This window comes from Oncorhynchus gorbuscha, linkage group LG10 (genome assembly GCF_021184085.1).
Source record: "Oncorhynchus gorbuscha isolate QuinsamMale2020 ecotype Even-year linkage group LG10, OgorEven_v1.0, whole genome shotgun sequence".
NCBI lineage: Eukaryota > Metazoa > Chordata > Actinopteri > Salmoniformes > Salmonidae > Oncorhynchus > Oncorhynchus gorbuscha.
Genome location: NC_060182.1, coordinates 55,891,838 through 55,914,101, shown reverse-complemented (window position 1 = coordinate 55,914,101; position 22,264 = coordinate 55,891,838). Strand labels below are relative to the sequence as shown.

Genomic DNA, 22,264 nt, shown 5'->3' with positions numbered 1-22,264 from the left:
ACATGTAGGTAGGGGGTAAAGTGACGATGCATAGATAATAAACAGTTAGTAGCAGCGGTGTAAAAACAAAGTGGGGTGTCAATGCAAGTAGTGCGGGTGGCCATTGATGAATTGTTCAGCAGTTTTGTGGCTTGGGGGTAGAAGCTGTTAAGGAGTCTTATGGACCTAGACTTGGTTCTCCGGTACCGCTTGCCGTGCGGTAGGAGAGAGAACAGTCTACGACTTTGGGCCTTCCTCTGACACTGCCTAGTATATAGGTCCTGGATGGCAGGAAGCTTGGCCCCAGTGATGTACTGGGCCGTACGCACTACCATCTGTAGCGCCTTACAGTCGAATGCCGAGCAGTTGCCATACCAGGCGGTGATGCAACCGGCCATGATGCTCTCACTGGTGCAGCTGTAGAACTGTTTGAGGATCTAGGGACCCATGCCAAAACTTTTCAGTCTCCTGTGGAGGAAAAGGTTTTTGTTGTGCCCTCTTCACAACTTTCTTGGTGTGTTTGGACCATGATAGTTTATTGGTGATGTGGACACCAAGGAACTCTCGACCCGCTCCACTACAGCCCTGTTGATGTGAAAGGGGGCGTGTTCGGCCCTTCATTTCCCGTTGTCCACTATCAGCTCCTTTGTCTTGCTAACGTTGAGGGAGAGGTTGTTGTCCTGGCACCACACTGCCAGGTAGCTGACCTCCTCCCTATAGGTCGTCTCATCGTTGTCTGTTATAAAACAAATGCATAGATAAAATAATATATACCTAGTACTAGTCAAAAGGGTTTTTTCTTTATTTGTACTATTTTCTACAGTGTAGAATAATAGTGAAGACATCAAAACTATGACATAACACATATGGAATCATGTAGTAACCGAAATAAGTGTTAAAAAAATCTATGTTTATTTTATATTTGAGATTCTTCAAAGTAGCCACCCTTTGCCTTGACAGCTTTGCAGACTGTGACATTTCATTTTTAATACGTACGTTTTGAAACATGTTCTAAAAACCTGTTTTTGGGTTGTCATTATGGGGTATTGTGGGTCGATATATATATATTTTTTTTTCAAATCCATTTTAGAGTAGGGCAGTAATGTAACCAAATGTGGAAATAGTCCAGGGATCTGAATACTTTCCGAATGCACCGTATATAATAATAATAATGTATGCCATTTAGCTGACCATTTTTTATCCAAAGCCACTAACAGTCGTGTGTGCATACATTGTTTCCCGTATCGGTGTCCCCAGCGGGAATTGAACCCACGACCCGTGGCGTTGTAAGCGCAATTGTCTGGACAACTGGTATGGACAAGTGGAAATAATAATGCTAAGGTTGATTTTTTATTATTTTTTTTTTTTTTGTCTTTGTGGACAGATTGTTACAGTGAGACCGAGTCAGAAGATGAGGGGTCTTCTCCTTCTCCACACAGAAACAAGATCTACACGGTGAGGAGAACCACACACAAACACATGCATAGCTTCTGTCTTTTTGTGTTTTGTTGTCTGTCTCATTCTGCACTGTACTATTCTTCTTTTTATTTTATTTGTTTTTTTTCTCTCTTGTTACTTGCCAGGCCATCATCGTACCGGTAAAATAACAATTTCTTCTTAACCGACTCAGTTTTTTCTCGTCAGAGGACATGCTCAGGAAAATATCTTGGCTCTAGTAATGCAGTAGAATAGAGGTCCAAGTCAGAACTCTCCCTAAGTCTACCACACTTACCTGTTCTCTGGTTCTGGTTACTCGTTCTCTCTCTCTCTCTCTCTCTCTCTCTCTCTCTCTCTCTCTCTCTCTCTCTCTCTCTCTCTCTCTCTCTCTCTCTCTCTCTCTCTCTCTCTCTCTCTCTCTCTCTCTCTCTCGCTCTCTCTCGCTCTCTCTCGCTCTCTCTCGCTCCCTCTAGCCCTTTCCCACCTCTCTACCTCTCGCTCTGTCCTTCCCTCCATCCACTCATTTTTAAAAAAGCAAGTGATGTTCCATACTCATCTAATGTGTTGTGTTTGATGGACACCAGAAAACCCTGTCCAACACACTGCCTCGGGCCAGGAAGGGCAAGGACAAGGACAAGGGAAAGGACAAAGAGAAGAAGGACAAGATGCACGTTCCTGGTCCACCCACAGGGCGCAGCAGAAGCCCAGGTACTGTATGGTGGAGCGCAACACTTCTGTTTCACCACAAGGTGGAAGAAGAGAGTCATATAGGCCTATAGGGGGTTCCATTGATGGATACGTTTTAATTTCTACCAGATGGCCCCAATGTTCTGGGGGCTTCGCCAGCTTCATCATGGCTGTTGTCTGCATGTCTCTCCCCAGTGTCTTCAAATTGTGCCACCAGGGATTCTATAATGTGTTTATTTGTCTGCCTCTTTTGTGTCATGATATCTATTAAGCCCCCCTCCTTCTCAATAAGTTTTATTGGTGTCGAAAGCATGACAAAATACAATGCCAAAAGTGTTAGTTTAGCGGTACCCACTGTTTGCTTTTTTTTCAAAGTTAGGCAGGAAGAGGATGAAAGAAGTGGTGAGGTTTTGGATATAGTGATGTGGGATTTTGTTTTGTGAGGTAGAGGGCAAGGTGAGTATGCAGCACAGGGGATATTTGTTTTTTAAAGAGGGGTGGGGTGGTGCAGTTTTAATGAAATGAGGATGTATCATTAAAGAAAGACAAAAGGTCTCTCTCTCTATATCTCTCTATCTCCTCAATCCCACCAGGAGCTCCGGAGGATGAGATGGGCGTGCTGTTCCACCGGCTGAATGAGGGTGGCGTGTCCCTGATTGGCAGCGACAAGCTCACAACTCACGACCACTTCCGCAAGTCCTTCATCCGGCGCAACAAGAACCCGGTCATCAACGAGAAGGCCCACGCGCTCCGCGTGCTGCAGAGCACCCTCAAGGTTCGGGTCGACCCTCCGAGCTCCGAGCCTCTTCAGCTAAGCAGTGTCCCCTGAACTTGACCCACATCACTACTTATGTGTACTCCTTATTTGAACGTTTTTATATAATTGACCTATATGGGGATTGTATCCACAAGTAGTCTCCCTTTTGACCGATGGTATGCTCTTATTGTTGTCTTAATTTGTTCTCTTTCATACTTTTTGAGCCGTTTCTAAATTGGGTTGTCTTTGAAAGAAGATCTCTTTCCACAAGTGGTTTTCCCCATGACCTAGAATGTTGTGAAAGGAACAGGCATAGCAGCAGGAGGTATGGCCCGGTCTGTGTGACTTCACCTGGAAAAACTCCTGGCCCCAGTTCACGTAGCCAGGGAAAACTCCTGACCCTCATTATAGTGTACTAATGTGAACATTTCATTTACTATTATGATGTGAATGACCGTCTGTTCTGAATGTGCTTCTAGGATAAAGAGGCGGAGCTCCAACTCATTAACAAGGTTCTGGAGGACTCTGATCTGACGTCGCAAAAGTACCGTCAGTGGAAAGAACATAACGAAGACCTTCACCTGGTGATCGAGAAACTGGCTGTTCAACGGGCTGAAGCTGTAGCCACGGCAAGGGTGGGGCATAAAGAGGACCAGGACACACCCCCCGAACCGTCGCCCGGGAAGCAGGTCACTGTGGAGACGGGGGGGTATGTGTGTGGACTGAGCCTTAGTGACGGGGAGATGCTGGTGGATGCGGAGCCGTTGTTGTCAGGCCCGGTGAAGAATGTGGGTGACTTGGATGTAGAGCCACAGTCCGAACACTCATCGACTGCTGAGAGCAGCACAGACCAGCAGAGCAGCAACACAGCCGACGTAGCTAGTCAAGCTAGCCCAGATAATTACTTCTACATATGAGACACCAATGGACTGATCTGATGATGGTTTTTCTAGTTTCCATCAATGATTATTACAAGGGCCTGGTGTTTTTCCCAACCATATGACCTAAGCAGGAAAAACTCATGGCTCTAGTTACAGCTGTGATTACGTTCCAGGAGATTTTTCTGGTCAGTAGAAAGTGTGGCCCCTCAGGATTTTTGCTTGGTTTTTGTTGATAGGAAAGACGGGCTTTGTCTATCCAAACCTGAATTCGGTATTCATATCACAAAAAAACTAACAATTTTGCCAAGTATCACTCTATTGATATATATATATATATATATATATATATATATATATATATATATATATATATATACTGTATTCATGTGTGTATATATATATATATATATATATATATATATATATATATATATATACTGTATTCATGTGTGTATATATATATATATATATATATATATATATATATATATATACTGTATTCATGGGATATTATGGGCTGTCTTAGATTTCTACTATTGCATTATTATTGCAGATTTTAAAGGAGATTTTACAGGTAAATGATATCTATGTGCTTTATGCCTGTTATGTACATAGAATTTTAAATGTCATGTAACAAGATGCATTGGCGTTTTTAAACTTAGATTGTATGTATTTTTGCACAGAATAAGGTCCGATCTTGCGACATTATGAAAATTGTTATTATAGATCAAAGACAATTATTCATTTTAATCTGAGGTTAACATTGAAGACTGTTCCAAGATGTGTTCCCAAGTGTGTGTGCGTACGTGCTTGTTTTCAGCTGGGTTTGTCCAATGCATCTTGAATACACTGATGGTACAAAACATTAGGAACACCTTCCTACTATTGAGTTGCTTCCCTTTTTGCCCTCAGAACAGTCTCAATTCTTCGGCATGGACTTTACAAGGTGTCGAATGCTGGCCCATGTTGACCCCAATGCTTTCCCACAGTTGTCAAGTTGGCTGGACTTCTTATATTCACCCTCTGAATGGCAATATATACACAATCCATGTCTCCGTTGTCTTGAGGCTTAAAAATCCTTCTTTACCCTGTCTCCTCCCGTTCATCTGAAGTGTATTTGACGAGTGACATCAAGGAGGGATCATGGCTTGCACCTGGATTCACCTGATCAGTCCATGTCCTAATGTTTTGTACACTCAGTGTAAATTGATTCAATATATTCTGATTGAGCAATAGCGATCCTTACTGGTGACTGAGCAAGCGACTGCTGTAAAGAACAAATGATGAACGCATACATTTGATAAAAGTTTAATGATCTTTTTCAAGTAGCCATTGTCCTACACTCTTAGAACAAAAGGGTTCCAAAAGGGTTCGGAACCCATTTTGGTTCCAGGGAGAAAGAACCCTTTTTGGTTTCAGGTAGAACCCTTTTGGGTTCCATGTCGAACCCTCTGTGGAAAGGGTTCTACATGGATCCAAAAACAGTTCTACCTGTAACCAAAAAGGGTCCTTCAAAGGGTCAAAGACCATCTTCAGCCCCCCACACCCCCACCCAGGCAAGTAGAGCGACCCGGCCGGGTGCAGAGTAAGCTGGGGGACAGCCTATGATGAGGTCTGTTGGGGGGTGTCTTCTCCAGCTGTGTGTGTTGTGATGTCCTATGTGATGATGAAACTGTCAATAAAATGACATTACACTTATTGATGAAATTTGTATTGATATTTGTTTGGGACTTTAGTTTTGCATTCATTGCTGAAAGAAGTGATGAGAAAAGTGTTGACAAGGTTGTGGTAAAACTCTCATTGTATTTGTCACATTCTTTGTAAACCACAGGTATAGACTAAGAGCTTCCTTATGGGCTCTTCCCGACAATGCAGAAAGAAAAGGTAATACCATGAGATGTAAATACACAATGAGTACCTTGGCTGTATATACAGGGTATTTGCTAAGAATTTGCATGATAACAGCGGGCACCTTCTGATAATTTCTTTGGAAATCAACACAATTGGGAACAACATTGTTACCTCTAGTATCAAACGATGCCTACTTGTTTTTGGTAATGAACCTCAAACAAACAAGCAGTTAATAGGTTGTTGCTGTATACAATATTACCATATAATTTATCAGTAAATGTATTGAACTGAATATCAATGTAACATGAAAAATGTTGGTCCCATGTTTCATGAGCTGAAATAAAAGATCCCAGAAATGTTCCATACACACAAAAATCTGAATTCTCAAATTTTGTGCACAAATTTGTTTACATCCCTGTTAGTGAGCATGTTATCCTTTGCCAAGATAATCCATCCACCTGACCGGTATTGCATATCAAGAAGCTGATTAAACCACATGATCATTGCACAGGTGCACCTTGTGCTGGGGACAATAAAATGCCACTCTAGCCAGCAGCATACCACCCTGCATACCAAGCAGGGTTGGTCCTGGTCAGTCCCTGGATGGGAGACCAGGTGTTGCTGGAAGTGGTGTTGGAGGGCCAGTAGGAAGCACTCTTTCCTCCGATCTAAAAAAATATTCAAATGCCCCAGGGCAGTGATTGGGGACACTGCACTGTGTAGGGTGCCGTCTTTCGGATGGGACGTTAAACTGGTGTCCTGACTCAGAGTTCATTAAAGATCCCATGGCATTTATCGTAAGAGTAGGGGTGTTAACCCCGCGGTCCTGGCTATATTCCCAATCTGGCCCTCAAACCATCACGGTCACCTAATAATCCCCAGTTTACAATTTGCTCATTCATCCCCTTCCTCTCCCCTGTAACTATTCCCCAGGTTGTTGCTGTAAATGAGAACGTGTTCTCAGTTAACTTACCTGGTAAAATAACAGATAAATGTAAAAAAAATCAAATAAAATGTACAGTTTTGGCACAATGCCACAGATGTCCTAAAAATACAAATTGATTTGATTTGAAGTTTTGAGCGAGCATGTAAATGGCATGCTGACTGCAGGAATGTCTGTCAGAGTTGTTTCCATAGAATTTAATGTTCATTCCTCCAACGTCGTTTTAGAGAATTTTTACAGTACATCCAACTGGCCTCACAACCGCAGACCACGTGTAAGGACCTGGACATACGGCTTCTTCATCTGTGGGATCGTCTGAGACCAGCCATCCGGACAGCTGAGGAAACAGGAGTATTTCTGTCTGTAATAAAGCCCCTTTGTGGGGAAGACCTAACCCAGGCCCACCCGTGGCTGTGCCCCTGTTCAGTCATGTGAAATCCATAGATTAGGGCCTATTGAATTTATTTCAATTGACTGATTTCCTTACATGAACTGTATTTTTTTGTTCAGTATACATTTCTGTGCTGTAAAATCAGTTTTTATCACTGACAGCTTTGAATAGTGTTTAGTTCCCTACGTTTCCTCCTCAAATAGTTCTCCAAGACACTCGCTGCCATGCAGTGGTGTAGTCCAGGGTTTTCTAACTTTTTTTCTGGTGTCCCCCTGGGTGCATGTTTAGTTTTTACCCCTAGCACGACACAACTGATTTCAAATAATCTAAACTTGACGATGAGTTGGTTATTTGAATCGGCTGTTGGGGCAAAAAAACGAAACGTGGCCCCAGGAAAGTTTCTAAAATGCCAAAATGCTCAGCGGTTTCATAGAGATAGAAATCTCAATTTAGAAAGAGGTGAAATAATAAATGCAACAACTATCATGGGTTGCAAATATGACTAGGATAATGCATTTGGCTGCAAGACAATGAAAGAAAGTTCATTTGAAAACCAATAGAACAGAATAGCCATATGAGGAAGTCTTTAAAATAATTGCCTTGGTGTTTCTATGGTGGGATTTAGTCTATAGTCTACTTTGCAGCAAGGTAAGACATGCCTCATAATACGAAGGAAAACATCCAGGTTTCCAACCATTAAGAAACAAATATAATGATAGACCTAACCGTCTTCTGGTAGATGGAAAGGCTTTCACGTTCTGAATTAAATATTAACTAGCTACAAAGTAGCATATGCCTTCCTGGCAGCATGATATCATGATTACTTGCATCGACGTTTGGCCACTTGTTTTGCAAACTCCATCTCGTGCATAGCCGCGGAGAGTAGGGATGCTGCGACACCCCCTGAAAAATCGGAATATTTTATTTATTTATTTTATGTAAATGCTCATGTGTGTTACACAAACAACAGTTGTAGGTGCCTGCGCAGTTGAATTGAAGGGTAACTACACCAAAAAATAGAGTAAATGTATTGGATTTTTCCCAGACCTCAAAAGTCGTCTCCCTGACTGTGGTTTAACTTTGAGAACGAAAACCAGGACAATTTTGAAAATTAGAAACCTGTGGATTTCTGACTCAGTTGACAGCTTCATTTATCTATTTCAATAATAGGCCTACTATTAGCCAACTTGAACAGTATAGATTAGGTTGGCTTGACAGTGAAAGACCAATATGGGATTTATAATTGTAGGTAATCCAGAGTGTATGTCACTTTGTTATAGAATTTTTAACAAGGGGCTCCTTTCCTTCGCCAGGTGGGCCATTTGGAAAATCTTTGGCAAAATTAGAGTATACCCACTTCTCCAGGTACCACTACACCACTGCTGTGATGGTTACCTCCCTGACGAAAACGTGTAAATCTCATTGGACAGGACGGTTGCCAGTGTGTGTGTGTGTGTGTGTGTGTGTGTGTGTGTGTGTGTGTGTGTGTGTGTGTGTGTGTGTGTGTGTGTGTGTGTGTGTGTGTGTGTGTGTGTGTGTGTGTGAATTTTGATGAGCAATATGTTTGGGTTTCTTCTTCCTCATTGTGTGATTTGGCAAAATGAGCTTTGTGCTGGGTCAAGAACACAAATATTAAGATAAAAGTGGTAGTGCATATCTTTACAAACCCACCCGTTCCATGTGTCTAAATACACTTAAACATATTTAATAGATAATTACCCTCTTTGCAGGTTTCAAAACAGGATGTGGGTATAGGGCTCAATTAACTAGGCTACAATACTTCACAGCCTGTTGAAAGTTAGCCTGCGATTAGCTTTCCTTATCGTTAGTCCCTGAAGGCAGCTTATGCTTAGAGGATTACATAGCATTTACACTATACAAGCAGCACTCGCCTAGCCATGCTAGCCTCACCCTCATGTGGGTACTAAGCAAGCTAAGTAGTGCCACAGATCAACAGCCATTGTCAGCCAGTCCAGTAGGGATTGGAAGTTATGGTGAACTTTGATTGGTCACTCGCGATATCGCGGAGGGTTTTAATTATAGTTCCGCTTTCCCCAACTTTAGTCCCGCTGTGTTCAGCTCCCTCCCTCGCTCGTGCTCGCATTGCTCAATGGTCCCGGCCCACTCCGCTCCGCTTCTCTCGCTTTCCTTCCATTGAACGTGAATGGCTCCCGATGTTTCGCCGTGCTTTGGCGCTTCCTCGTGTAAATGGCCCGTTACACAGCAGGACCTGTGAACATAAAGCATCTCAGAGTAGGAGTGCTGCTCTTTGATAAAGGTCCCTGTGGTCTAAAAGTCCACTGTAAACTGATCCTAGATTTGCACTACATGCTTTATGAATACAGGCCCAGGAATCTAGGTGTAGCCTGGCGTAAGTAGGGCTTATCATTGTAAGTACACGCTAGATTCTTCCAAGGTCTTGTCACATGTTTGCTAGTCAGTATCAATGAAATACCCAAGACCCATTCTGTTTCTGTGGGACGTGAGTTCTTCAGATATTTGCTCTGTAATTAAAAAGTCCATAATAGTTCATTCTGTGCATTGCAATTTCTCGTGGACAAACGCATGTAACACAACTGGTATTGTAGGACGTGGGATGCAATAAGTTCACCACAGGAGTGCACAGGTTTTTCAATACTAATGATTTCAATGCTCTAGCTGCAGACCTCATCTCTCAGTCCCCTCTGTACACTGCCACCTACTGGAGACCTCATCTCTCAGCCCCCTCTGTACACTGCCACCTACTGGAGACCTCATCTCTCAGCCCCCTCTGTACACTGCCACCTACTGGAGACCTCATCTCTCAGCCCCCTCTGTACACTGCCACCTACATTTACATTACATTTAAGTCATTTAGCAGACGCTCTTATCCAGAGCGACTTACAAATTGGTGCATTCACCTTATGACATCCAGTGGAACAACCACTTTACAATAGTGCATCTAAATATTTTAAGGGGGGAGAAGGATTACTTTATCCTATCCTAGGTATTCCTTAAAGAGGTGGGGTTTCAGGTGTCTCCTGAAGGTGGTGATTGACTCCGCTGTCCTGGCGTCGTGAGGGAGTTTGTTCCACCATTGGGGAGCCAGAGCAGCGAACAGTTTTGACTGAGCTGAGCGGGAACTGTACTTCCTCAGTGGTAGGGAGGCGAGCAGGCCAGAGGTGGATGAACGCAGTGCCCTTATTTGGGTGTAGGGCCTGATCAGAGCCTGGAGGTACTGAGGTGCCATTCCCCTCACAGCTCCGTAGGCAAGCACCATGGTCTTGTAGCGGATGCGAGCTTCAACTGGAAGCCAGTGGAGAGAGCGGAGGAGCGGGGTGACGTGAGAGAACTTGGGAAGGTTGAACACTAGACGGGCTGCGGCGTTCTGGATGAGTTGTAGGGGTTTAATGGCACAGGCAGGGAGCCCAGCCAACAGCGAGTTGCAGTAATCCAGACGGGAGATGACAAGTGCCTGGATTAGGACCTGCGCCGCTTCCTGTGTGAGGCAGGGTCGTACTCTGCGGATGTTGTAGAGCATGAACCTACAGGAACGGGCCACCGCCTTGATGTTAGTTGAGAACGACAGTTTGTTGTCCAGGATCACGCCAAGGTTCTTAGCGCTCTGGGAGGAGGACACAATGGAGTTGTCAACCGTGATGGCGAGATCATGGAACGGGCAGTCCTTCCCCGGGAGGAAGAGCAGCTCCGTCTTGCCGAAGTTCAGCTTGAGGTGGTGATCCGTCATCCACACTGATATGTCTGCCAGACATGCAGAGATGCGATTCGCCACCTGGTCATCAGAAGGGGAAAGGAGAAGATTAATTGTGTGTCGTCTGCATAGCAATGATAGGAGAGACCATGTGAGGTTATGACAGAGCCAAGTGACTTGGTGTATAGCGAGAATAGGAGAGGGCCTAGAACAGAGCCCTGGGGACACCAGTGGTGAGAGCGCGTGGTGAGGAGACAGATTCTCGCCACGCCACCTGGTAGGAGCGACCTGTCAGGTAGGACGCAATCCAAGCGTGGGCCGCGCCGGAGATGCCCAACTCGGAGAGGGTGGAGAGGAGGATCTGATGGTTCACAGTATCGAAGGCAGCCGATAGGTCTAGAAGGATGAGAGCAGAGGAGAGAGAGTTAGCTTTAGCGGTGCGGAGCGCCTCCGTGATACAGAGAAGAGCAGTCTCAGTTGAATGACTAGTCTTGAAACCTGACTGATTTGGATCAAGAAGGTCATTCTGAGAGAGATAGCGGGAGAGCTGACCAAGGACGGCACGTTCAAGAGTTTTGGAGAGAAAAGAAAGAAGGGATACTGGTCTGTAGTTGTTGACATCGGAGGGATCGAGTGTAGGTTTTTTCAGAAGGGGTGCAACTCTCGCTCTCTTGAAGACGGAAGGGACGTAGCCAGCGGTCAGGGATAAGTTGATGAGCGAGGTGAGGTAAGGGAGAAGGTCTCCGGAAATGGTCTGGAGAAGAGAGGAGGGGATAGGGTCGAGCGGGCAGGTTGTTGGGCGGCCGGCCGTCACAAGACGCGAGATTTCATCTGGAGAGAGAGGGGAGAAAGAGGTCAGAGCACAGGGTAGGGCAGTGTGAGCAGAACCAGCGGTGTTGTTTGACTTAGCAAACGAGGATCGGATGTCGTCGATCTTCTTTTCAAAATGGTTGACGAAGTCATCTGCAGAGAGGGAGGAGGGGGGAGGAGGATTCAGGAGGGAGGAGAATGTGGCAAAGAGCTTCCTAGGGTTAGAGGCAGATGCTTGGAATTTAGAGTGGTAGAAAGTGGCTTTAGCAGCAGAGACAGAGGAGGAAAATGTAGAGAGGAGGGAGTGAAAGGATGCCAGGTCCGCAGGGAGGCGAGTTTTCCTCCATTTCCGCTCGGCCTTCCGGAGCCCTGTTCTGTGAGCTCGCATTGAGTCGTCAAGCCACGGAGCGGGAGGGAGGACCGAGCCGGCCTGGAAGATAGGGGACATAGAGAGTCAAAGGATGCAGAAAGGGAGGAGAGGAGGGTTGAGGAGGCAGAATCAGGAGATAGGTTGGAGAAGGTTTGAGCAGAGGGAAGAGATGATAGGATGGAAGAGGAGAGAGTAGCGGGGGAGAGAGAGCGAAGGTTGGGACGGCGCGATACCATCCGAGTAGGGGCAGTGTGGGAAGTGTTGGATGAGAGCGAGAGGGAAAAGGATACAAGGTAGTGGTCGGAGACTTGGAGGGGAGTTGCAATGAGGTTAGTGGAAGAACAGCATCTAGTAAAGATGAGGTCGAGCGTATTGCCTGCCTTGTGAGTAGGGGGGAAGGTGAGAGGGTGAGGTCAAAAGAGGAGAGGAGTGGAAAGAAGGAGGCAGAGAGGAATGAGTCAAAGGTAGACGTGGGGAGGTTAAAGTCGCCCAGAACTGTGAGAGGTGAGCCGTCCTCAGGAAAGGAGCTTATCAAGGCATCAAGCTCATTGATGAACTCTCCGAGGGGACCTGGAGGGCGATAAATGATAAGGATGTTAAGCTTGAAAGGGCTGGTAACTGTGACAGCATGAAATTCAAAGGAGGCGATAGACAGATGGGTAAGGGGAGAAAGAGAGAATGACCACATGGGAGAGATAAGGATCCCTATGCCACCACCCCGCTGACCAGAAGCTCTCGGGGTGTGCGAGAACACGTGGGCGGACGAAGAGAGAGCAGTAGGAGTAGCAGTGTTATCTGTGGTGATCCATGTTTCTGTCAGTGCCAAGAAGTCGAGGGACTGGAGGGAGGCATAGGCTGAGATGAACTCTGCCTTGTTGGCTGCAGATCGGCAGTTCCAGAGGCTACCGGAGACCTGGAACTCCACGTGGGTCGTGCGCGCTGGGACCACCAGATTAGGGTGGCAGCGGCCACGCGGTGTGGAGCGTTTGTATGGTCTGTGCAGAGAGGAGAGAACAGGGATAGACAGACACATAGTTGACAGGCTACAGAAGAGGCTACGCTAATGCAAGGAGATTGGAATGACAAGTGGACTACACGTCTCGAATGTTCAGAAAGTTAAGCTTACGTAGCAAGAATCTTATTGACTAAAATTATTAAAAATGATACAGTACTGCTGAAGTAGGCTAGCTGGCAGTGGCTGCGTTGTTGACTTTGTAGGCTAGCTGACAGTGGCTGCGTTGTTGACACTACACTAATCAAGTCGTTCCGTTGAGTGTAGTAGTTTCTACAGTGCTGCTATTCGGGGGCTAGCTGGCTAGCTAGCAGTGTTGATTACGTTACGTTGCGTTAAAAGAACGACAATAGCTGGCTAGCTAACCTAGAAAATCGCTCTAGACTACACAATTATCTTTGATACACAGACGGCTATGTAGCTAGCTATGTAGCTAGCTACGATCAAACAAATCAAACCGTTGTGCTGTAATGAAATGAAATGAAAAATGTGATACTACCTGTGGAGCGAAGCGGAATGCGACCGGTTGTTGAGTGCGGAAGTTCTATTCAGTAGACGTTGGCTAGCTGTTGGCTAGCTAGCAGTGTCTCCTACGTTAAGGACGACAAATAGCTGGCTAGCTAACCTCGGTAAATTAAGATAATCACTCTAAGACTACACGCTCTAAACTACACAATTATCTTGGATACGAAGACAGCAAAGACAACTATGTCGCTAGCTAACACTACACTAATCAAGTCGTTCAGTTGAGTGTAATAGTTTCTACAGTGCTGCTATTCGGTAGACGGTGGACGTTTGCTAGCTGGCTAGCTGCTGGGCAGATAGCAGTGTAGACTACGTTAGGACGACGAAATACGAAGTTGCAATAGAAGTGCTGACTGTTTCACTTTGTTGTCCTCTTTCTTTTCCTTTTTCTTCTGTCCTTCTTTTGTCCTTATTTTGTCTTCCTTTCTTCTGTTAACTAGATATTTTTTACTGGAGACCTCATCTCTCAGCCCCCTCTGTACACTGCCACCTACTGGAGACATCATCTCTCAGTCCCCTCTGTACACTGCCACCTACTGGAGACCTCATCTCTCAGCCCCCTCTGTACACTGCCACCTACTGGAGACCTCATCTCTCAGTCCCCTCTGTACACTGCCACCTACTGGAGACCTCATCTCTCAGCCCCCTCTGTACACTGCCACCTACTGGAGACCTCATCTCTCAGCCCCCTCTGTACACTGCCACCTACTGGAGACCTCATCTCTCAGCCCCCTCTGTACACTGCCACCTACTGGAGACCTCATCTCTCAGCCCCCTCTGTACACTGCCACCTACTGGAGACCACATCTCTCAGGCCCCTCCCCTCATCTCTCAGGCACTCAGTGACGAACTGCCCAGGGAAGACATATCCCCTCTTTCAATTAGCTCCTGGATGCTTCTCTTTCTATTGGCTTCAAAATCAAATCAAATTTATTTGTCACATACACATGGTTAGCAGATGTTAATGCGAGTGTAGGGAAATGCTTGTGCTTCTAGTTCCGACAATGCAGTAATAACCAATGAGTAATCTAACCTAACAATTCCAAAACTACTACCTTATACACACACAAGTGTAAAGTGATAAATAATATGTACATAAAGATATATGAATGAGTGATGGTACAGAACGGCATAGGCAATATGCAGTAGATGGTATCGAGTACAGTACATACATATGAGATGAGTAATGTAGGGTATGTAAACAAAGTGGCATAGTTTAAAGTGGCTAGTGATACAGGTATTACATAAAGATGCAGTAGATGATATAGATTACAGTATATACAGTGGGGCAAAAGAGTATTTAGTCAGACACCAATTGTGCAAGTTCTGCCACTTAAAAAGATGAGAGAGGCCTGTATTTTTTTCTCTTGGCCATAGTGGAGTTTGGAGTGTGACTGTTTGAGGTTGTGGACAGGTGTCTTTTATACTGATAACAAGTTCAAACAGGTGCCATTAATACAGGTAACGAGTGGAGGACAGATGAGCCTCTTAAAGAAGAAGTTACAGGTCTGTGAGAGCCAGAAATCTTGCTTGTTTGTAGGTGACCAAATACTTATTTTCCACCATAATTTGCAAATAAATTCATTAAAAATCCTACAATGTGATTTTCTGGATTTTCTTTTCTCATTTTGTCTGTCATTGTTGACCCTGTCATTGTATGATGAAAATTGCAGGCCTCTCTCATCTTTTTAAGTGGGAGAACTTGCACAATTGGTGGCTGACTAAATACTTTTTTTTGCCCCACTGTACATATACATATGGGGTGAGTAATGTAGGGTATGTAAACATGTATTTATGTAAATATGTAAATATTTAGCATTGTAGCATTGTTTAAAGTGGCTAGTGATATATTTTTACATCAATGTCCATTAATTTCCATTATTAAAGTGGCTGGAGTTGAGTCAGTGTGTTGGCAGCAGCCCTCCATGTTAGTGGTGGCTGTTTAACAGTCTGATGGCCTTGAGATAGAAGCTGTTTTTTAGTCTCTCGGTCCCTGCTTTGATGCACCTCTACTGACCTCGCCTTCTGGATGTTAGCGGGGTGAACAGGCAGTGGCTCGGGTGGTTGTTGTCCTTGATGATCTTTATGGCCTTCCTGTGACATCGGGTCGTGTAGGTGTCCTGGAGGGCAGGTAGTTTGCCCCCGGTGATGCGCTGTGCAGACCTCACTACCCTCTGGAGAGCCTAACGGTTGTGGGCAGAGCAGTTGCCGTACCAGGCGGTGATACAGCCCGACAGGATGCTCTTGATTGTGCATCTGTAGAAGTTTGTGAGTGCTTTTGGTAACAAGCCGAATTTCTTCAGCCTCCTGAGGTTGAAGAGGCGCTGCTGCGCCTTCTTCTGTGTGGGTGGACCAATTCAGTTTGTCCGTGATGTGTACCCCGAGGAACTTAAAACTTACTACCCTCTCCACTACTGTCACGTCGATGTGGATAGGGGAGTGCTCCCTCTGCTGTTTCCTGAAGTCCACAATTATCTCCTTTGTTTTGTTGACGTTGAGTGTGAGGTTATTTTCCTGACACCACACTCCGAGGGCCCTCACCTCCTCCCTGTAGGCCGTCTCATCGTTGTTGGTAATCAAGCCTACCACTGTTGTGTCTTCCGCAAACTTGATGATTGAGTTGAAGGCGTGCAAGGCCACGCAGTCGTGGGTGAACAGGGAGTACAGGAGAGGGCTCAGAACACACCCTTGTGGGGCCACAGTGTTGAGGATCAGCGGGGTAGAGATGTTGTTACCTATCCTCACCACTTGGGGGTGGCCCGTCAGGAAGTCCAGTACCCAGTTGCACAGGGTGGGGTCGAGACCCAGGGTCTTGAGCTTGATGACGAGTTTTGAGGGTACTATGGTGTTAAATGCTGAGCTGTAGTTGATGAACAGCATTCTCACGTAGGTTTTCCTCTTGTCCAGATGGGTTAGGGCAGTGTGCAGTGTGGTTGAGATTGCGTCATCTGTGGACCTATTTGGGCGGTAAGCAAATTGGAGTGGATCTAGGGTGTCAGGTAGGGTGGAGGTGATATGGTCCTTGACTAGTCTCTCAAAGCACTTCATGATGACGGAAGTGAGTGCTACGGGGCGGTAGTCGTTTAGCTCAGTTACCTTAGCTTTCTTGAAGCATGTGGGAACAGCAGACTGGGATAAGGATTGATTGAATATGTCCGTGAACACACCAGCCAGCTGGTCTGTGCATGCTCTGAGGACGCGACTGGGGATGCCGTCTGGGCCTGTAGCCTTGCGAGGGTTAACACGTTTAAATGTTTTACTCACGTAGGCTGCAGTGAAGGAGAGTCCTCAGGTTTTGGTTGCGGACGGTGTCAGTGGCACTGTATTCTCCTCAAAGCGGGCAAAAAAGTTATTTTGTCTGTCTGGGAGCAAGACATCCTGGTCCGCGACGGGGCTGGTTTTCTTTTTGTAATCCGTGATTGACTGAAGACCCTGCCACATACCTCTTGTGTCTGAGCCGTTGAATTGCGACTCTACTTTGTCTCTATACTGACACTTAGCTTGTTTGAATGCCTTGCGGAGGGAATAGCCACACTGTTTGTATTCGGTCATGTTTCCGGTCACCTTGCCCTGGTTAAAAGCAGTGGTTGGCGCTTTCCGTTTCACGCGAATGCTGCCATCAATCCACGGTTTCTGGTGTGGGAATGTTTTAATCGATGCTATGGGTACGACATCGTCAATGCACTTTCTAATGAACTCGCTCACCGAATCAGCGTATTTGTCAAAGTTGTTGTTGGACGCAATGCGGAACATATCCCAATCCACGTGATCGAAGCTGTCTTGAAGCGTGGAATCAGATTGGTCGGACCAGGATTGAACAGACCTGAGCGCGGGAGCTTCCTGTTTTAGTCTCTGTCTGTAGGCTGGGAGCAACAAAATGGAGTCGTGGTCAGCTTTTCCGAAAGGAGGGCGGGGGAGGGCCTTATATGCGTCACGGAAGTTAGAATAACAATGATCCAGGGTTTTACCGGCCCTGGTTGAGCAATCGATATGCTGATACAATTTAGGGAGTCTTGTTTTCAGATTAGCCTTGTTAAAATCCCCAACTACAATGAATGCAGCCTTAGGATATGTGGTTTCCAGTTTGCATAGAGTCAAATAAAGTTTGTTCAGGGCCATCGATGTGTCTGCTTGGGGGGGGAATATATACGGCAGTGATTAAAATCGAAGAGAATTCCCTTGGTAGATAATGCGGTCGACATTTGATTGTGAGGAATTCTAAGTCAGGTGAACAGAAGGACTTGAGTTCCTGTATGTTGTTATGATCACACCACGTCTCGTTAATCATAAGGCTTACCCCCCCGCCCCTCTTCTTACCAGAAAGATGCTTGTTTCTGTCGGCGCGGTGCGTGAAGAAACCAGCGTGAGCTATGTTTCCGTGAAGCAAAGAATGTTACAGTCTCTGATGTCTCTCTGGAATGCTACCCTTGCTCGGATTTCATCAACCTTGTTGTCAAGAGACTGGACATTGGCGAGTACTATGCTAGGGAGTGGCACGCGATATGCCCGTCTCCGGAGCCTGACCAGAAGACCGCTTCGTTTGCCTCTTTTACGACGTCGTTGTTCTGGGTCGCCAGCTGGGATCCGATCCATTGTCCTGGGTGGAAGGCAGAACACAGGTTCCACTTCGGGAAAGTCATATTCCTGGTCGTACTGATGGTGAGTTGACGTTGCTCTTATATTCAGTAGTTCCTCCCGACTGTATGTAATGAAACCTAAGATTACCTGGGGTACCAATGTAAGAAATAACACGTAAAAAAACAAAATACTGCATAGTTTCCTAGGAACGCGAAGCGAGGCGTTCATCTCTGTCGGCGCCGGAAGTGCCTCGTTCTATGGGTCGCAGTAGCAGACATATTTTTTTTAACTTAATTTTGATTTGCCTATCTGAATAATAATATCCTACTGTTCCTGCTTTATATGCTTATTAGTCTTTTAGTTCATGGAAGGCTGTTTTTGTCACTATCTCATTGTTTTTATTGTCTTGTTTATTTCATTATATTTGGGAGATAACGACTTTAACCATATTTTGTATTATTGAAATATTATAAATTATGTTGGATGATGACAAGGGGAGAGGGGCATGGGAGATGAGGGCAGGGGGCCTGATAGATGTGAGGGGCCTGAAAGATGAGGGGGAGGGGCCTGAGAAATGAGGTCTCCAGAAGGTGTCAGTATAGAGAGAGGCCTGAGAAATGAGGAGCCTGAGAGATGAGGTGGAGCCCTCTCGATCATTTGGAAAAATCAAGATTTCGCAAGGGTTTGCAACTTTGGAATTTCAGAAGGGGAGGTGCAAAGAGAGGGGGTGGAGCTACCGCCCTGCTTCCACTTAAATGTTCTAACAAGTCTGCAGTCTGCCCCCAGAACTTAATCGAACACCTGATGCAATTACGCAAGATTTTAGTTCCGACCTTCCGAGATGATGTGCATTGTATTCTGTTATATATTCTCTTCTACCTCTGCCAGCTTCTGAATGAATGGAAGGTGTGTGTGTGCATGTGTGTGTGCGAGCGGGCGTGCGTGCCTGCTCGCTCGCCAGTTCCGTCTTCACACAGACACTGTTATTGTTGGCTTTTCAACCATGGCAGTGTTGACAGTGTGAGTTGTGAATATTACAGTTTCACTAAATAATCATTACAAACTCCGATGACAGTGTTGTTGCACAGTTATCAAACCTGTTTATTCACAGTAGAATCATAGTAACAATACATTACATACTGACAACTACTATACAGTTCCAAATGACATAGAAATAATATGTTTTCCCCGTATATTATCTCTACACTACAAACAGTATAAACATCTTGATAAAATCTTCACAGTCATCAATAGGATTTGGCATCTGTAATGTATGCCTGACTTGAAATTCTATACAATTTGCGATATAATTCTTTGAGGTATTGTCAAAAATGGTCAACAACTAACACGGCTTCTAAAGCTTAAGTCCTAAATATACCCTTAGATCTAAGATTATCCCTAAATCATATACATTTAGTTTGACACAGAAGTAGTAGGGTCTGCTGTATGACTTAATGAAAATCAGGAAAGAAAGAGAAAGTATTAGACAAAGGGCAAAGAGTTGGCAAAGGCATGGGTAGTAGGCTACTACAACTACCTACAAGGCCGACATCAAAACGTTGCTTTGTGACAGTTCTATACTTTTTTTTGCAGTTAAAGGCAACATGAATACTTTATTTTTTAAAGGTTATCATCTCAGTGCCATACAGTGCCATACAGCTTCCTTTACGAAAGTTCAAGTTCATCATCCTTAACCAGGGGCAGAATGCGTTTCGGGTAAATTTTTAGACCTTTCTAGCTTGGGTTTTTGCACAAATTGATCATTATTTTGCTAATAATGGGGACTTCAAGGGGAAAAAAATGTCCGGTTTGGGGGCCTCGAGGAAAAACAATGGCCAGTATTTTAGAAATGCCAGTGCCAATTGCTGGTCCCAGTCTGCCCCTGATGTCGACCTGAACCTTACTGTGTTGGCTTAGATATGTTCTTTCACAATGCCCTTTCCAGCATTGTTCTAGCAACTATGGTGGAAACATACCAAGCAATTGCAGTACAGCTTGGTTCGGCTTTTGCTTGGCTTTGTAGTGTTAAGGGTAAATCCAATTCATCATCTTCACTCACAGTAACTCTCCCCCAGTCTCCACTAACAGCTGATGTCGTACACCTCTGTGTCCTGCTTGTTCTTCAGCTGTGAGCAGGAGGGACATCTGGGCCGAATCTTGAAGCTGAGCAGTAGCGCCACCCCCCCCACCACCTGTACACATCCCCCCACCCAGCCGAAGTAGAGCGACCCGGCCGGGTGGAGAGTGAGCTGTGGCAGCCTATGACGAGGTCTGTGGGGGGGTGTCTGCTCCATCCCCAGTATTCCAAGGTCGTGTGTGTACACCCCCAGGGCGGTTAGACTCAGCAGGCCTGACAGCGCCACTAGCAGGCCTCCCGCCGCCACCACGCTTCTCAGAGGCAGGTCGGTCCAGCACCTCACCCCCACACTGGCCAGCACAATGCCGGCACCACACAGGAACAAGGAGCTGAGCACAAGGCCTTGCGCCAGCCTCACCTGTGGGTCGCTCTGGTAGGCGCCTTCTACTGGCCAGCACTGCTTCAATTCCGAGTGGGCCACCTGTAGGCAGCTCTCCCATAGGCCATCGGTGCGCAGGAGGAGGCGGGGCTCGGCCCCGCCCACACCCACTAGCTGGGTCTGCCCCTCCCTCCACTGGGGCGTGATGGCTGCCATGAAGACCAGCACCAGGCCCAGAGGGGCGAACACGATGCCCATCACCATGGAGGCCGGGGTTTGCATGCTGCTGCAGGGTAATTTCTGAGGAATTTATGGGTAATGGAGTTCTGGATGGGCTTCTGGATAATGTTTGACTCTAAGTGATGGTGGTTATGAAGGTCGACCTGTGGTGTAGGTTGACCTTGTTCAGAGACAAAGGATGGATGGTGGATCTGAGATCGTGGCCAGGTGAGTCACAGAGAGTAGACGTCAGTCACACCTTGGGGTAGGACACCGTCAAGCTACAAGGGAGGAAAGAGGAGACATAAGACATTACCTCACCCAGTACAAAACCTTGCACCGACGCAAATATGACTGACTGTCCTCCGACCACAAACTCCAATTGACCTGATTTGGAATTTGCTGGATTTCATCCCCATCTCTGAGAGATCTAACGGTCTTATATCTGGTGTAACTGTCTACGTGACAGATCTAAATGGTTCCCTTCACCTTGCTGTGGTCTTCTAAGCATCCTTCACTCCTCACTGGGCTGAGAGAGAATATGTACATTGTTACGTCATGCCAATAAAGCGAGAGAGAGTGAGAGAGCATATGGCTTCAGTGGTCTGCTGGAGGCTAGGAGAATCTAGATGCCCCTCTGTTGCTAAGATACACGAACCTGGCCAGTCTCACAGCCGCTTTATTACACTTGGAATCGTCGGATTGAAAGATACATTAGTCAATGAGTGTGTGTGAGTGCGTGTATATTCATACAGTTGAAGTCGGAAGTTTACATACACTTAGGTTGGAGTCATTAAAACTCGTTTTTCAACCACTCCAGAAATTTCTTGTTAACAAACTATAGTTCTGTAAAGTCAGTTAGGACATCTACTTTGTGCATGACACAAGTAATTTTTCCAACAATGGTTTACAGACAGATTATTTCACTTATAATTCACTGGATCACAATTCCAGTGGGTCAGAAGTGTACATATACTAAGTTGACTGTGCCTTAATTAAACAGCTTGGAAAATTCCAGAAAACAATGTGTCATGGCTTTAGAAGCTTCTGTTTGGCTAATTTACATCATTTGAGTCAATTGGAGGTGTATCTGTGAATGTATTTTAAGGCCTAGCTTCAAACTCAGTGCCTCTTTTCTTTACATCATGGGAAAATCAAAAGAAATCAGCCAAGAAATCCCAGAACAACAGTAAAGGACATTGTGAAGAAGCTGGAGGAAACAGGAACAAAAGTATCTATATCCACAGTAAAACAAGTCCTATAGCGACATAACCTGAAAGGCTGCTCAGCAAGGAAGAAGCCACTACTCCAAAACCGCCATAAAAATGGACAATGGCTCCAAGCATACTTCCAAAGTTGTGGCAAAATGGCTTAAGGACAACAATGTCAAGGTATTGGAGTGGCCATCACAAAGCCCTGACCTCAATCCTACAGAAAATGTGTGGGCAGAACTGAAAAAGCGTGTGTGAGCTAGGAGGCCTACAAACCTGACTCAGTTACACCAGCTCGGTCAGGAGGAATGGGCCAAAATTCACACAATTTATTGTGGGAAGCTTGTGGAAAGCTTTGACCCAAGTTAAACCATTTTAAGGCAATGCTACCAAATACTAACTCAGTGTATGTAAACTTCTGACCCACTGGGAATTTGATGAAAGAAATAAAAGCTGAAATAAATAA

The 22,264-nt window shown here is 45.5% G+C and overlaps 2 protein-coding genes across 5 annotated transcripts in view; one reads left to right on the top strand and one right to left on the bottom strand.

Moving 5' to 3' along the window:
• The window catches only part of cnksr1 (connector enhancer of kinase suppressor of Ras 1), an 88,372-nt gene extending 84,292 nt beyond the window's left edge, over nt 1-4,080 (top strand). For 3 of the 4 annotated variants that reach the window (XM_046366424.1, XM_046366421.1, XM_046366425.1), the window contains exons 18-22: nt 1,364-1,434; nt 1,563-1,577; nt 2,001-2,124; nt 2,697-2,878; nt 3,340-4,080. In XM_046366424.1, the coding sequence (XP_046222380.1) occupies nt 1,364-1,434; nt 1,563-1,577; nt 2,001-2,124; nt 2,697-2,878; nt 3,340-3,777 (830 nt within the window). In that variant the 3' untranslated portion in view covers nt 3,778-4,080. The remainder of the gene's footprint in view (nt 1-1,363; nt 1,435-1,562; nt 1,578-2,000; nt 2,125-2,696; nt 2,879-3,339) is intronic. The other variant, XM_046366422.1, reaches the window with a different exon arrangement.
• Nucleotides 4,081-19,218: 15,138 nt separating this feature from the next.
• cldn23l (claudin 23-like) lies at nt 19,219-20,685 on the bottom strand. The gene has a single exon (XM_046364465.1). The coding sequence runs from the start codon at nt 20,648-20,650 to the stop codon at nt 19,994-19,996; it is 657 nt and encodes a 218-aa protein (XP_046220421.1). The 5' UTR covers nt 20,651-20,685; the 3' UTR covers nt 19,219-19,993.
• Nucleotides 20,686-22,264: the final 1,579 nt, after the last annotated feature.